A 16,158-nucleotide genomic window follows, 5' to 3' on the forward strand; every position below is an offset into this window, starting at 1 on the left:
AGAACCAGGTCTAGCAGTGCCTCCATTCTTGTTGGACTGGGCACACACTGCTGTAGGAAATTCTCCTGAACACACTCTAGGAACTCTTGCCCCTCTCAGCCCTTTACACTACCACTGCCCCAATGTTTAAAAATAAGGGGTCACCCATTTAATACAGAGATGAGGAGAAATTCTTTTCTCTGAGGGTCGTGAGTCTTTGGAACTCTCTTCCTCTAAAGGCAGTGGAAGCAGAGTCTTTGAATATTTTTAAGGCAGAGGTAGATAGGTTCTTGATCAACAAGGGGTTGAAAGGTTATCAGGGGTAGGCAGGAAGTCACACTCAGGCCAGCCATGATTTTATTGAATAGCGGAGCTGGCTTGAAGGGCTAAGTGGCCTACTCCTGCTCCTAGTTCATATGTTGTATGTTCATATGTACATTCATATGTTCATATATTCAAGTAATTAAAGTCCCCCATTATAACTACTCTATAATGTTTGTGCCTCTCTGTAGTTTCCCTGCAGATTTGTTCCTCTATATCCTTCCCACTAGTTGGTGGTCTATAGACTACACCGGGCAATATAATTGCACCATTTTTAGTTCCTGAGCTCTAGCCAAATCGATTCTGTCCTTGAACCCTCTGGGACATCCTCTTCCTCCAGCCCTGCAACGCTCTCCTTAAACAATTACAGCCACCCCTCCTTCTTCTCTCCCTGCCCTATCTTTCCTGAACACCTTGTACCCAGGAATATTTAACACCAAGTCCTGCCCTTCCTTGAGCCAGGTCTCTGTTATCGCCACAACATCATAATTAAACATAGCAACCTGCGCCTGTAACTCCTCAATCTTATTTACTATACTCCATGCATTCACATACATGCAGCATAACCCTGATTTAGACTTCATTACTTTCTCCCTTACTCCGACTTCGCCTAGTAACTTATTATTCTTTATTCTAGTGCTATCTGTCTCTCCTAGTATTTTGTGCACCCTGATATTACTCTGTAATATTCTCTCCTGGTTCCCACACCCCTGCCGAGTTAGTTTAAAGCCCTCCCAACAGCACCAGCAAAATGTCCCACAAGCAATTCAGTCCCGGCTCTGTTCAGGTGCAACCCATCCGGCTTGTACAGGTGCCATCTACCCCAGAGCCAGCCCTAGTGTCCCAGGAATCTAAAGCCCTCCATCTTGTACCATCTTTTCAGCCACACATTCATCTGCCTTATCCTCCTATTTCTGTGCTCACGTGCAAGTGAGTACAGAAATCCGGAGATTACTACTTTTGAGGTCCTGCTTGCTAATTTTCTACCTAGTTCCCTAAATTCTGTCTGCAGGACCACATCCCCTTTCCCACCTAAGTCATCGGTGCCAAAGTGGGCCACAACCTCTGGCTGTTCAGCCTCCGCCAGAAGAATGTCAGCAGCCTTTCGGTGACATCCTTGACCCTGGTACCGAGGAGGCAAAATAACATCATGGAGTCACGTCTACAGCCACAGAAATGCCTGTCTGTTCCCCCAATGAATCTCCTATCATTATAGCTCGTCTTTCTTCCTCCCCTCCTGTACAGCCGAGCCACTCGTAGCTCTGACTACACTGCTCTGAGGAACCAACAACTTCACCAGTATCCAAAATGGGAAATCGATTAGCGAGTGGGACCCCGGCGAACTCCTGCGCTACCTACCTGGTTCTCTTGGACTACTTGGCAGTCACTCATTCCCTTTCTGCCAACATGCTCCTAACCTGTGGTGTGACCACCTCTCTGAACATGCTATCCACATAGCTCTCAGCCTTGAGAATACACCACGGTGACTCCAGCCATCGCTCAAGCTCTGAATCTCAGCGCTCAATTTTCTGCAGCTGGTGACACCTCCTGCACATGTGGTCGTCTAGGTCACCAGTAGTTTATTTTTATTCATTCACGGGATGTGGTCTTCATTAGCTGGGCCAGCATTTATTGCCCATCCCTAGTTGTCCTTGAGAAGGTGGTGGTGAGCTGGCTTCTTGAACCGCTGCAGTCCATGTGGTGTAGGTACATCCACAGTGCTGTTAGGGAGGGAGTTCCAGGATTTTGACCCAGCGACAGTGAAGGAACGACGATATATTTCCAAGTCAGGATGGTGAGTGGCTTGGAGGGGAACTTCCAGGTGGTGGTGTTCCCGTCTATCTGCTGCCCTTGTCCTACTAGGTGGTAGTGGTCGTCGGTTTGGAAGGTGTTATTGAAGGAGCCTTGGTGAATTCCTGCAGTGCATCTTGTAGATGGTACACACTGCTGCCACTGTGCGTCGGTGGTGGAGGGAGTGAATGTTTGTGGATGTGGTGTCAATCAAGTGGACTGCTTTGTCCTGGACGGTGTAAAGCTTCTTCAGTGTTGTAGGAGCTGCACTCATCCAGGCAAGTGCGGAGTACTCCATCACACCCCTGACTTGTGCCTTGTAGCTGGTGGACAGGCTTTGAGGAGGCAGGAGGTGAGTTACTCGTCGCATGATACCTAGCCTCTGACCTGTTCTTGTAGCCACAGTATTTAATTGGCTAGTCCAGCTCAGTTTCTGGTCAATGGTAACCCCCAGGATATTGATAATGGGGGATTCAGTGAAGGTAATGCCATTGAACATCAAGGGGCGATGGCTGGATTGTCTCTTGTTGGAGATGGTCATTGCTTGACACTTGTGTGGCACGAATGTTACTTGCCACTTGTCAGCCCAAGCCTGGATATTGTCCAGGTCTTGCTGCATATGGACATGGACTGCTTCAGTATCTGAGGAGTTGCAAATGGTGCTGAACATTGTGCAATCATCAGCGAACATCCCCACTTCTGACCTTATGATGGAAGGAATGTCATTGATGAAGCAACTGAAGATGGTTAGGCTGAGGACACTGCACTGAGGAACTTCTGCAGTGATGTCCTTGAGCTGAGATGACTGACTTCCAACAACAGCAACAATCTTCCTTTGTGCTAGGTATAACTCCAACCAGCAGAGAGTTTTCCCCCTGATTCCCATTGACTCCAGTTTTTCTAGGGCTCCTTGTTGCCACACTCGGTCAAATACTGCCTCGGTGTCAAGGGCAGTCACTCTCACTCTCCACAACTTCCCACATATTACAGCACACACATTCCACACAACCGAGCTGCCCTACCATGTCTTAACTTTACTTCCTTTATATTAACTTTATTTTACTTTGCTTTACTTATATTACTTTACATTACTGGTCCTGGCTCCTCCTTATTCCTAGGGCAGAATTTTGCCCTTGATGGGCGGGTGGGCCTGACCGACTCGGCATCGGGTGGGCAGCCGATTGCCGCCGCCGAAATGGGCCCCGCCGCCATTTTAAGTGGGCGGGACAATTAAGGCCTGGCCAGCAGGCCACCCGACGGGAAGTGCTATGCACTTCCTGTGCTGGGGGGGGGGAGAAGGAGAGAGAGAGAGAGAGAGAGAGATTCCCCAACTGCGAGAGTGCGATCTTTCGAGCATGCGCGTGAAAGAGTGCACATCTCCCTGAGACTAAGTGCTGCCTCAGGGAGATCGCTGAAAGGCTGGCAAATATAAAAAATAGAACAATAAAAAATTCATTAACATGTCCCCCTCATGTGAAAATGTCACACCTATAGGACATGTTAATGCAATAAACAAAAACTTTATTAAACGTTTTTAAAACCGCTATCAAACCTCAACCCGCCATTGGATGAGGTTTGTAAAAAAATCACCTACCTGCCTGCCCGTTGGGCCTGTGCGCCGAGCCAAAGTTTGCACGGGCCCCTCAAAATCCTCGACGATTGGCAACTTAAAGGCCTTAACGAGGCCTTTAATTAAGGGCGGACGCGCGTCCCACTGCATAGCGTGCCCGCCGACCGAAATATCGCGATGCCGCGCGCTGACATCGGAACACTCGCGCGATGTCAGCGCGCGACGTTTTAAACACTGCCGTGCGGGCTCCACCACCCGCACGTCAGCCAGAAGATTCTGCCCCTAGTGTTTCTTACTCAAATCCAAGTAGCTGCTTCTTTAAAAATAACACGCTTTTCTAATTTACAGCCATTTAAAGACACTCTCTAACAACAGTTTCTTACCACCCAATGAGCCTACGGTTTTCCAGTGATGCCACCGTTTGGTTTTTTTTCAAGCTCAGCTCCGAAGGGGAGGTTTACATCCAGATCCGTTTCTGCTCAGCCTGTTCCTGACTTAGAAGAATTCCTTTGTATACCACACCTCTTTCCTCCGTGCACCGAATTCCCACATGAGCCTAATTCGCTACTCACTCCGGCATAGTCGCCTGTCTCTTCGTACACCCCTTACTGATGAGTGCAAGAGGAAAAGATTTGGAAACACATCTCTCTTTTCAGCAATTTTCTTTTTGGTCTTTTCTAACACCATGCCGACCAGATTAGTTTCCCAGTAAATATTGAGGAAAAATGATTATTTAATATTTCCGTCATTTTTCTGTCATTACCTGTGAGTTTTCATTTGGACCCCTTAGTGGCCCTACCCCTGCCTTAAGCCCCTTGCCTAGCAGATCTCTAACCACCTCAGTTTTGAAATTTTCAATTGACCTCCAGCCTCGACAGCTTTTTGCGGGAGAGAGTTCCAGATTTCCACTCCCCTTTGTGTGAGGCTGGACTGTGGAGAGGGAGGAGAAGATTTTACAACAGTTCGCAATAGTGCTTTCGATGGGGCTCCAACTTGAGATCTGGGCAGTTACTGTAAGCAGGGAAGTCTAACCAAGAGCAGGGACACATCAAAGGTGCTATATTGTCACCTGGATACAATAGCGGGAGTGTGTTACTTTGCCTGCCGAAGAGCTTTATTTCCCATTTAGAATCAGAATCCATGTTTTCCACTGTGGAAGTACTTTCTGGCTTTTTTTTTAAATGTGGTCCTGCACCTTGTGAAGTAAAGTAACATTTCTACAGCAATAGAGAAATAGCCTAAAACCTTTCAGTTTGCGCTGCAAGCAGCTTGGCGTTAAGAGAGACCAGTCACTTGATCGAATATTAAACAAGCTGTTCAACCCCATGGACTGAGGATCTTTTCCCTAGAAAGGGGAAAGCTGAGGAATGACCTGTCTTTATAATGATGAAAGGGTTTGATAGGTTAGACACACAGAGCAGGATTTTCACCTCGCCGGGAGGGCGCGGTGGGCGGGGCCTGCGAAACTGACCGCTGCCCGCGATCAGGCCCCGACCGCGATTTCACGCTGGCCAGCATGAATCGCGCGCTGCAATGCTCAGCGCTGCCGGGGCAGGGTGCGGAAGGAGGGAGAGCGCGGCGGGGTGCGCGCTCAGTGAAAGCTCCCTGAAGGCACGGAGCTGCCTCAGGGAGCTGAAGATTTTTAAAAACATAAATAAAGCATGTAGAAATGTTAAAAACGTGTGTCCCCTCGTGTGACCCTGCCGCATGAGCAGGGACATGTTATAAATGAGCTTTCACCATTTTAATTTTATTTTTAATTCCTGTTGGAAACCTCATCCCGCACGTGGTTGAGACTTCATAAAAAATCCAAAGGCCGCTTGGCCTTCTCGCCCGGCCACCAACTGAATGGTTGGACGAGCAACGAAAAATCTGATTTAATTAATTGATTAAGGGCCTCAATAGGCCTCCTAATTGTTGGCGGACACGCTGCTGCCTCTCGTACACGCCCGCCGACCGAAATATCGCAAGAGTGCGTGACGACGTGGGGACGCACATTGTTTTACTTTCGCTTGGGCTGGGCACGCACACACCCGACGAGAGAAAAATTCTGCCCACAGAAGATGTTTCAACCATGAGGGGTCCAGAACCAGGGGCCATCAATAGTCATCAATAAATCCAAGAAGCAATTCAAGAGAAACTTCCTTACCCATAGTGGAACTCACTACCCTAAGGAGATAAATAGAATCGGTGTATTTAAGGGGAAGCTGGATAAACACACAAAGGAGAAAGGAATAGAAGGATAAGTTGATAGAGGATGAGGAGGGGTGAGAGGGGACTCAAGTGGACCATAAACACCAGCATGGACTGTTTGGGCCGAGTGGCCTATTTCTGTGAAGTACAATTCGCTATATTTGTTACATTCTTTCTATCCCAAGTTGTGACAATCCTCATTTGAGGTTTTCAGAAAATCCATAGCCTTTTATCCCCCCTTTGAAAATGCTGTATATCACAAACACCGAGGTCAGCAGGGCACAAAATTAAACACTTGCAGCGCAATTCATGAACAGAAAAGCCATTCCTTCGCCCAGCACACGGGTGCCGTTTACTCTCCTGGCACTGACTGACAAACTCAGGTGAGTTGTGCGACTGCAAACCCACTCCGGAAATTCCTAGGAAATAAATTATTGCTTTGTACACAAGCAGCAATCCCACTGTCACTCGATAAGGGTTGTATGACAAGGATAATCTCTCCTTACAGGAGTGCGGAGTACGCAAGCCGATTAATTTCTTAACCGATTAATTAACAAATCATCTCCATTCTGATCGGAATAATGGTGTCACTCCCTGCTGTACTGAAGCTAAATAACTTCTGTTGATCTGTTGCGAAGGCCTGAACTGGTACAGGAACCGAGTATAATGAGGCTTCCCTCCTCCACAGAGCTTTGCTCCATGTTATTCCTGTGTCAGGTGAATGTACACTATAACTACAGGATGGGAACTGATGGAAGTCACGTAAATACAGCCCTAAATGTCATGCTTGTAGGGTGTGGGGGGGAAAGAGAAAGCAAAGCTCTCGCGGATAATTCCCAGAACAAAGTCATATGTCATCTGAGTCTCATTGCATTGCAATTCAATAAAATCCAATAATCACGCAAAAGCGCTTCCTAACTGGCACCAGAAACACTCATTCAATCTCAAACAAAACAGGATGTGGTAAGATTATTCACCAGGGAGTCGCAAGGGTAGATGTTTCGACTGGATCGACTAAGAACAAGCTTACTATTCTGATTTATGCAGGATAGTCTTATGTTCTTTTAATGCTATTTGATGGTGCATGGTCTTTTCAACAGCATCTGTATTTGCTCTGTCAGTGACATTTGTCATTTTTTCCCCTCTTGCTTATTGCAATGAGACCGTTACTTGAGAGATCAGTGCCTGATCTGGACGAGCCCTGCTCTCCGGGTTAATAATCAGAACAAAAGTTGAGCTTGCTTGTGTAATATTTGTTGTTTGTTATTTGACATTAGTCAGCTTTCTTTAGGTCTGTTAAAACTCAATTAATATCAAAATATCACAGAATATTCGCAAAGTATTGGGCCCTTTGAGATTCAGATCATTGAGTTATGGGATCAAATAGCACATAAGGGGAGGTGTTGGTGGCATAGCGGTATCGTCACTGGACTAATAATCCAGGCGACCCAGGGTAATGCTCTGGGGACCTGGGTTTGAATCCCACCAGGGCAGATGGTGGAATTTGAATTCAATAAAAGTTGGCTGATAACCATAAAACCCTTGTCATAAAAAACCCACCTGGTTCACTAATGTCCTTTAGGGAAGGAAATCTGCCATCTTTACCTGGACTGGCCTACATGTGACTCCAGACCTACGGCAATGTGGTTGATTCTTAAAATGTCCTCTAAATAAGGGCAATTAAGGATGGGCAATAAATGCTAGCCACATCTCATGAATGAATGAATAATAATTTTAAAAGAGGCAATTCAGTCCATTGTACTTGTGCTGGCTCTTTGAAAGAGCAAATCCATTAGTCCCACTCCCCTGCTCCTTCCCTACAGTCCTGAAAGTTTTCCCTCTTCAGGTATTTATCCACTTCCCTTTTGAAAGTTACTATTGAATCTGCTTCCACTGCCCTTTCAGGCAGCGCACTCCAGATCACAACAATTCACTGTGCAAAACAATTTTCCTCACTCCCCCTCTGGTTCTTTTGCAAATTGCCTTCATTATGTCCCTCTGGTTACCACCCCCTCCTGCCACTGGAAACAGTTTCTCCTTATTTACTTCACCAAAAACCCTTTATAATTTTGAACGCCTCCACCAAATCCCCCGATATCCTTCTCTGCTCCAAGAACAACAACTAAGCTTCTCTTGTTTCTCCACACAACTGTTGTCCCTCATTGAGGAGATTGCGAGATTACATAAAGCCTTATGACAGTTGTCCTTTGGCATTTTCTTGTGGTTTTGATACTCACAGTGTGGTTCTGTTATGAGCAAATATTTCTTGAGAAGTGTTTATCTCGCTGCTTAGTTACAGATGTCAACAATATTACTTCCCTGCGGATCTGAGATGGGTCCTTCCTCTAATTTACATGTGTTCTTTTATATGCAATGTCACATTCCTATTTGTGTTCAGAAATCTTTCTGGGTTGTTCCCCACCAAGGCAGCTCAGTGCCTCTTCCAACTTTCAATGACACCATGCATAATGGATTTATAAAGCCTGAAAACTGTTGTCACCCACCACAAGTTTATCGAGAACTGAGGCAGTTTATTTTGATTTCATGCTAAAGCAATATTGAGCTAGGAGGCTTTGCTGCCAGACATTCCAATTGGTATTGGACTTAATCTAAGTCAACTTTCCTTGAATGTCTAAATAGATGGTGCCTCAAAGTTGTAAAATGTTACTAGTACAAGGACAAATGGCATTTTAACTATTGGGATGATGTTGTTACTTACATACCCACCTAGAAATTTAATGCACAGGAGATGATCAACAGGCCTATGAAACCTGGCCCACATTCAAATTTGGCTAGGGCATCATGACTAGACTCTCAGCACCGCCACCAACCAGCAACACCTACCCACTCCTCCCCCTCCTCGGTAACCCCTCGCTCACCACCCAGTCATGCAATCTTCAGGTTGAGGCAAAGAAAAACACAAGGGAAAACCAGGGACAATAGAAATCACGGAATTGTTACAGCACAGAAAGAGACCATTTAGTCCGCCATGTTTGCGGCGGCTCTCCGAATGAGCGATTCACCTGGTGCCGCTCCCCCACCTTCTCCCCATAATCCTGCACATTCTTCCTTTTCAGATAAGAACCAATTCCCTCCTGAATGCCTCGATTGACCCTGCCTCCAGCACACTCTCAGGCAGCGCATTCCAGCGCATTCCTAGCCACTCGCTGTGTCTTTTGCCAATTACTTTAAGTCTGTGCCCACTGGTCCACTGATCCCGCCACCAATGGGAACAGTTTCTCTGTCCAGACCCCTTCAAGGTCAAATCTCTCAACCTTCTCTTCTCTGAGGAAAACATTTCCAACTTCTCCAATCTATCCACGTAACTGAAGTTCCTCATCTCATGAACCATTCCTAATGAATTTGTTCTGCACTCTCTCTCTGATGCCTTCACATCTTTAATGAGGAGAAAAGATACACAGGAAAACCCCTCTTTAACCCATTCAGGCAATCAAAACTATTCCAGGAGATTGCGTGGACTAAGTGTTCTCTACCTTCCACATAATGTGATCTCCACCCCAGTCAGGAGCTGGTCTATCTTCCTTTTGCAAACAGAGTGTCAGCACCCACTGCACAGCTCAATAATTGTCCCCTATATTTCATTACCCATACATTCACAGTGGGAGGAGGAGCGTTCCAAAGGGAGCACGATTTTGACGCCAATGCTGCAACGTTGCTGCCAAGATTCTCTGCCCTGTGGCCTCTGTACCCACTGAGGGAACAGGATAGTGGAAAGACCCTATCATGTGCCCTTTCCCTACCATGGTACAAGCCAATAGGATTGTGGTCCAGCTTTTAAACATTTGCAAGGTTGGTACCAAATGGAAGCTTTTTTTCAACGTGAAGTTGCACTTTCCTTAATTATTTATTTACTTCATACTTTTAAGATTGGACAATAGTACAAAATGAAAAAGCATACTGAAACCCAAGCACATTAATGGAATTTGAACCCATGCCTCAAGAACCTGGGTCATTCACCCAGCACACATTACCACTACGCCACAAGCACTCCTAAAGACAATTGAAGTAAATTTTTGTTTTAGCCAATCTAAAATGGTGGAATGATAGAAAACATACCATATTCATTGTCCCAAGTGTGATCAGTAGGTAGGCTTGTTGGTGAATCTCGGACTGACCCTCCACCAACCAGCCAGTTCAGGTTTGGATTCCACCTATTGTTATAGCCACAGAGGTGGTTTTCTTCGAAGGTACACACTGTAATTGGAAAGACTCTCAGTGAAAAGCGAATCATAATGTTGTACACAGAGCACGACCAGGAATAAAATCAAACTCTAAAGTTTAGAGCTGGAAATTGAACACATCTGCCTTTGTTTTTCAGACACAGAATGGATGCAAAAAGCCCCAACATTCTGTCTGTGGGCATCCAAATTGTATCCAACTTGGGTCAGGAGTAAGGGTCACCAACCCTCCAGGGTTACCCTGGAGTCTCTAGAACATTGCTCTGAGGAACACCCCATCAGAAAAATCATCAGGGCACTAGAAATAATTGGGATTTTTTTTACATTTATTGGTATTGGGGGAAGGTGGGCTTTTCTGACTGGGTAGGGTGGTTGGAGATGGGAGGTCATTTGCAGAATGCTCCAGGAAAGCATCCAACCACAGCTGGTAACCTGGGAGACTGCAGAAACATGATTATAATTGGAAATCTGAAATCAGTCACTGAATATGTTCAAGATCCAGATCAAAAGGTCTTTGCACTCTGAGGGGGTCAAGGCATATGGGGAACAGGGGGAAAGTGGAGCTGGGGTAGGAGATCAGCCATGATCTTACTGAATAGCAGAGCAGGCTGGAGAGGCTGAATGGTCTACTCCTCCTCCTATCTCTTACAGTATCCAACTAATTACATTTGAAACTGTCCACTGAAGGATGGACAGTTTTGTTTAACAACTGAGAAACTTCCTGGTCCCCTAATCTTAAGATTGAATCATCACTTTCAATAATGGCTCTAAACATTCAACCAGGAACAGAACAGTTCATCATTCTTACACTTATTTTTACTGATATATTAATTAAACAAACTCACCAATGCAATAGCCAGGAGTGATGTTGATTTCAAAAACTGCAATGCTAGCCTTTGGGTCCGGACTGACTACACCTTCTAGAATGATCTGTGAAAAAGTAGAAGAAGCATGAATGTAAAACATTTGTAAATAATGATTTCTGTTTCTTACAGAACATTTCTTTTATTCATTCAGAGGATGTGGCCTTCATTGGCTGGGCCAGCATTTATTGCCCATCCCAAGGTGGTGGTGAGCTGCCTTCTTGAATCGCTGCAGTCCATGTGGTGTAGGTACACCCACTGTGCTGTTAGGGAGGGAGTTCCAGGATTTTGACCCAGCGACAGTGAAGGAACAACGATATATTTCCAAGTCAGGACAGTGAGTGACTTGAAGGGGAACTTCCAGGTGGTGGTGTTCCCATGTGTCTGCTGCCCTTGTCCTTCTAGATGGTAGCGGTCGTGGGTTTGGAAGGTGCTGTCTAAGGAGCCCTGGTGAATTGGTGCAGTGCATCTTGTAGATGGTACACACTGTTGCCATTGTGTGTCGGTGGTGGAGGGAGTGAATGTTTGGGGATGTGGTGCCAATCCAGTGGGCTGCTTTGTCCTGGATGGTGTCGAGCTTCTTGAGTGTTGCAGGAGCTGTACTCATCCAGGCAAATGCGGAGTATTCCATCACACTCCTGACTTGTGCCTTGTAGATGGTGGACAGGTTTTGGGGAGTTAGGAGATGAAATACTCACCGCAGGATTCCCAGCCTCTGACCAGCTCTTGTAGCCACAGTATTAAAATGGCTAGTCCAGTTCAGTTTCTGGTCAATGGTATCCCCCAGGATGTTGATCATGGGGGTTCAGCGATGGTAATGCCTTTGAATGTCAAGGGGTGATGGTCAGATTCTCTCTTCTTGGAAATGGTCATTGCCTGGCTCTTGTGTGGTGAGAAAGTTACTTGCCAATTGTCAGCCCAAGCCTGGATATTGTCCAGGTCTTGCTACATTTAGACATGGATTGCTTCAGTACCTGAGGAGTCACGAATGGTGCTGAACATTGTGCAATCATCAGCGGAGTGACCACTGCACAGTCCTTGTGGAGATGAAGTCGCATCTTGGCCTGGCATATCCCCCACTCTACCACTGCCATCAAGCCAGGGGATCAACCCTGGTTCAATGAAGAGTGCAGGAGGACATGCCAGAAGCAGCATCAGGCATACCTAAAAAATGAGGTGTCAACCTGGTGAAGCTGCAATACAGGACTATTTGCGTGCCAAACAGCATAAGCAGCAAGTGATAGACAGAGCTAAGCGATCCACAACCAATGGATCAGATCTAAGCTCTGCAGTCCTGCCACATCCAGTCATGAGGTCCCCAGCATCACAGATGCCAGTCTTCAGCCAATTTGATTCATTCAACATGGTATCAAGAAACGGCTGAAGGCGCTGGATACTGCAAAGGCTATGGTCCCTGACAATATACCAGCAATAGTACTGAAGACTTGTGCTCCAGAACTTGCCACATCCCTAGCCAAGCTGTTCCAGTACAGCCACATTGGCATCTACCCGGCATGTGGAAAATTGCCCAGGTATGTCCTATACACAAAAAGCAGCACAAATCCAACCCGGAAATTACCGCCTCATCAGTCTACTCTCGAATATCAGTAAAGGAATGGAAAGGATCATGAACAGTGCTGTCAAGCAGCACTTGCTTAGAAATAACCTGCTCACTGATGCCCAGTTTGGGTTCCGCCAGGGCCACCCAGTTCCTGACCTCATTACAGCCTTGGTTCAAACATGGACAAAAGAGCTGAACTCCCAAGGTGAGGTAACAGTGACTGCCCTTGACATCAAGGCAGCATTTGACTGAGTGTGGCATCAAGGAGCCCTAGCAAAACTGGAGTCAATGGGAATCAGGGGAAAACTCTCCACTGGTTGGGGTCACACCTAGCACAAAGGAAGATGGTTGTGGTTGTTGGAGGTCAGTCACCTCAGCTCCAGGACATCACTGCAGGAATTCCTCAGGGTAGTGTCCTCAGCCCAACCATCTTCAGCTGCTTCATCTATGACCTTCCTTCCATCATAAGGTCAGAAGTGGGGATGTTCACGACTCCTCAGATACTGAAGTAGTCCATGTCCAAATGTGGCAAGACCTGGACAATATCCAGGCTTGGGCTGATGGTGGAAAGCAACATTCTCGCCACAGAAGTGTCAGGCAATGACCATCTCCAACAAGAGAGAATCTGACCATCGCCCCTTGATGTTCAATGGCATTACCATCAGTGAATCCCCCATGATCAACATCATGGGGGTTGCCATTGACCAGAAACTGAACTGCACTAGCCATATAAATACTGTGGCGACAAGAGCAGGTCAGAGACTGGGAATCCTGCGGCGAGTAACTCACCTCCTGACTCCCCAAAACCTGTCCACCATCTATAAGGCACAAGTCAGGAGTGTGATGGAATACTCCCCACTTGCCTGGATGAGTGCAACTCCCACAACAGTCAAGAAGTTTGACACCGTCCAGGACAAAGCAGACTGCTTGATTGGCACCACATCCACAAACATTCACTCCCTCCACCATGTGGAGTGAATTGAAATGGCTGAAGACTGGCATCTGTGATGCTGGGGACCTCCACAGGAGGCCGAGATGGATCATCCACTCGGCACTTCTGGCTGCAGATTGTAGCAAATGCTTCAGCCTTATCCTTATCTGATGCACAGGGCTCCTCCATTGTTGAGGGTGGGGATATTTGTGGAGCCTCCTCCTCCAGTCAGTTGTTTAATTGTCCACCACCATTCACCACTGGATGTGGCATGACTGCAGAGCTTAGATCTGATCCTTTGGTTGTGGGATCGCTTAGCTCTGTCTGTCACTTGCTGCTTATGCTGTTTGGCATGCAAATAGTCCTGTCTTGCAGCTTCACCAGGTTGACACCTCATTTTTAGGTATGCCTAGGGGCATGCCCTCCTGCACTCTTTCATTGAACCAGGATTGATTTCCAGGCTTGATGGCAATGGTAGAGTGGGGGATACGCCGGGCCAAGACGGGACTTTGTCTCCACAAGGACTGTGCACTGGTCACTCCTACAGATACTGTCATGGACAGATGCATCTGCGGCAGGCAGGTTGGTGATGATGAGGTCAAGAATGTTTTTCCCTCTTTTTGGTTCCCTCACCACCTGCCACAGACCCAGTCTAGAAGCTATGTCCTTTAGGGCTTGGCCAGCAGTGGTTCTGCCGAGCTACTCTTGGTGATGGACATTGAAGACCCCACCCAGAGTCTCTTGCCACTCTCAGTACTTCCTCAAAATGGTGTTCAACATGGAGGAGCGCTGATTCATCAGCTGAGGTGGGGACGGTATGTGGTAATCAGCAGGAGGCTTCCTTCCATGTTTGATCTGATGTTATGGGACTTCATGGGGTCCGAAGCTGATGTTGAGGACTCCAAGTGCAACTCCCTCCTGGCTGTAAACCAGTATGTCACCTGGGCCTGTCCTGCCAGTGGGACAGGACATACCCAGGAATAGTGATGGTGTGCCTGGGCCATTGTCTGTAAGGTATGATTCCATGAGGATGACTATGTCACGTTGTTGCTTGACTAGTCTGTGAGACAGCTCTCCCAATTTTGGCACTAGCACTCAGATGTTAGTAAGGAGGACTTTGGGATTGACAGGGCTGAGTTTGAGGTTGTCGTTTCCAGTGCCTAGGTCGATGTTGGGTGATACGGCCGATTTCATTCCTCTTTTGTGACTTTGTAGCAGTTTGATACAACTGAGTGACTTGCTCAGCCATTTCAGAGGGCATGTAAGAGTCAACCACATTGCTGTGAGTCACATGTAGGCCAGACCAGGTAAGGATGGTAGATTTCCTTCCCTAAAGGGCATTAATGAACCAGATGGGTTTTTACAGCAACCAACAAAGGTTTCATCGGCCAGAATTTTCTCGTTGGCGCGTGGAGCCCACCCCCACAAGCCAACGCATAAAATGACGCGCGGTGACGTCGGGCGAGTGTCCTGACATCACCGCGGACCATCGTGATATTTAAGTGGGCGGACACACAATGTTCTCCGATGTGCACCCGCCATTAATTCGTCACCCAGTTAAGGCCCTTGAGGCAGCAATTCTCTGCAATTTTTCAGGGCCCGTGTGATCTTCAGGACGTCACATTGGTACAACGGGCAGACGGGTAGGAGACATTTGTACAAACCTCATCCACGGGCGGGATAAGAGGGGTGAGTGGGGTCGCAAGTGGTATCTGTTAGATATTTAATTGTGAAAGTTACTGACACTTGCCTGTGTGAGCAGGAATACTTTAGAACTCTTCACAGCTGCTTGGACAGGAGTAAAAGCCTTCAGGTCAGGACTCTATAGTAAAGATCATTTATGGGGCCTGCAGCTTTCAGGAAGCCTTCCCTTAGCCTGGGAATGGGAGTTGTGCTGTTCACTGGAGGCACCTCTTCTGAGGAGGAAGGAAGGGCCAGAAGGGGGAGGAGACCAGGAGTCCACATTCAGCCTCCAGAGGGTCACCTTTGGGAGGAGAGGCGTAGGCACAAGGGGCACAGGACCAAGAGATAGACCAAGGCGGAAGGGGCCGCAGAAGACGCCACTATCCTGCTGCCAGGGTTTACACGCAATGAAGCAGCTACCTCGATATGTCTGAGGTGCAATGCTGAAGGAGGTTCTGTCTCTCAAGGGAGACAGTCAACTATATCTGTCAGATGATAGGCCCTGAGATCAGCTCTGACTGTGTGGGTGGACACCCCATGCCACTGGCGCTGAAGGTCACGGCTGCCCTCAACTTCTATGCCTCCTGCTCTTTTCCAGGGCTCTGCGGTATCTCCCAATCAGCTCTCCACACTTATGTCAAGCAAGTGACAGACGCTTTGTTCAGGCATGCATTGACCTTCATCCACTGCCGCTGGGACGAGGCCAGACAAACAGAGCGAGCCAGAGGCTTCGCGGCCATTGCTGGCTTCCCCCGTGTCCAGGGTACAATAGACTGTACACATGTGGCCATCAAGGCGCCAGCAGGTGAGCCCAGTGCCTTTGTCAACAGGAAGGGCTTCCACTCCATGAACGTGCAGATAGTGTGTGACCACAAGATGCTAATTCTGCAAGTCTGTGCAAGGTACCCAGGCAGCTCCCACAACGCTTACATCCTCAGACACTCCCAGATGCTGAGGCTCTTCAATGCTCCAGCCCGGCTGGATGGATGGCTGCTGGGTGACAAGGGCTATCCCCTCAGAAGGTGGCTCATGATGCCTCTCCACCATCCAAAGAACAGAAGCTGAGC

General features: G+C 47.4%; 1 protein-coding gene across 4 annotated transcripts in view; it reads right to left on the reverse strand.

Annotated features, from left to right (window-relative positions):
- LOC144668204 (MAM domain-containing protein 2-like) overlaps nucleotides 1-16,158 on the reverse strand; it is a 115,279-nt gene that overhangs the window by 53,031 nt on the left and 46,090 nt on the right. For all 4 annotated transcript variants that reach the window (XR_013573458.1, XM_078529977.1, XM_078529970.1 and 1 more), the window contains exons 4-5: nucleotides 10,899-10,983; nucleotides 9,932-10,069 (exon numbers count right to left, since the gene is read on the reverse strand). Coding sequence is in view for 3 of the 4 variants with exons in the window: in XM_078529977.1 (XP_078386103.1) it covers nucleotides 9,932-10,069; nucleotides 10,899-10,983 (223 nt within the window). In the remaining variant the exon portion in view is untranslated. The remainder of the gene's footprint in view (nucleotides 1-9,931; nucleotides 10,070-10,898; nucleotides 10,984-16,158) is intronic.

The sequence above is a fragment of the Cetorhinus maximus genome, chromosome 2, assembly GCF_964194155.1.
Source record: "Cetorhinus maximus chromosome 2, sCetMax3.hap1.1, whole genome shotgun sequence".
Lineage (NCBI taxonomy): Eukaryota > Metazoa > Chordata > Chondrichthyes > Lamniformes > Cetorhinidae > Cetorhinus > Cetorhinus maximus.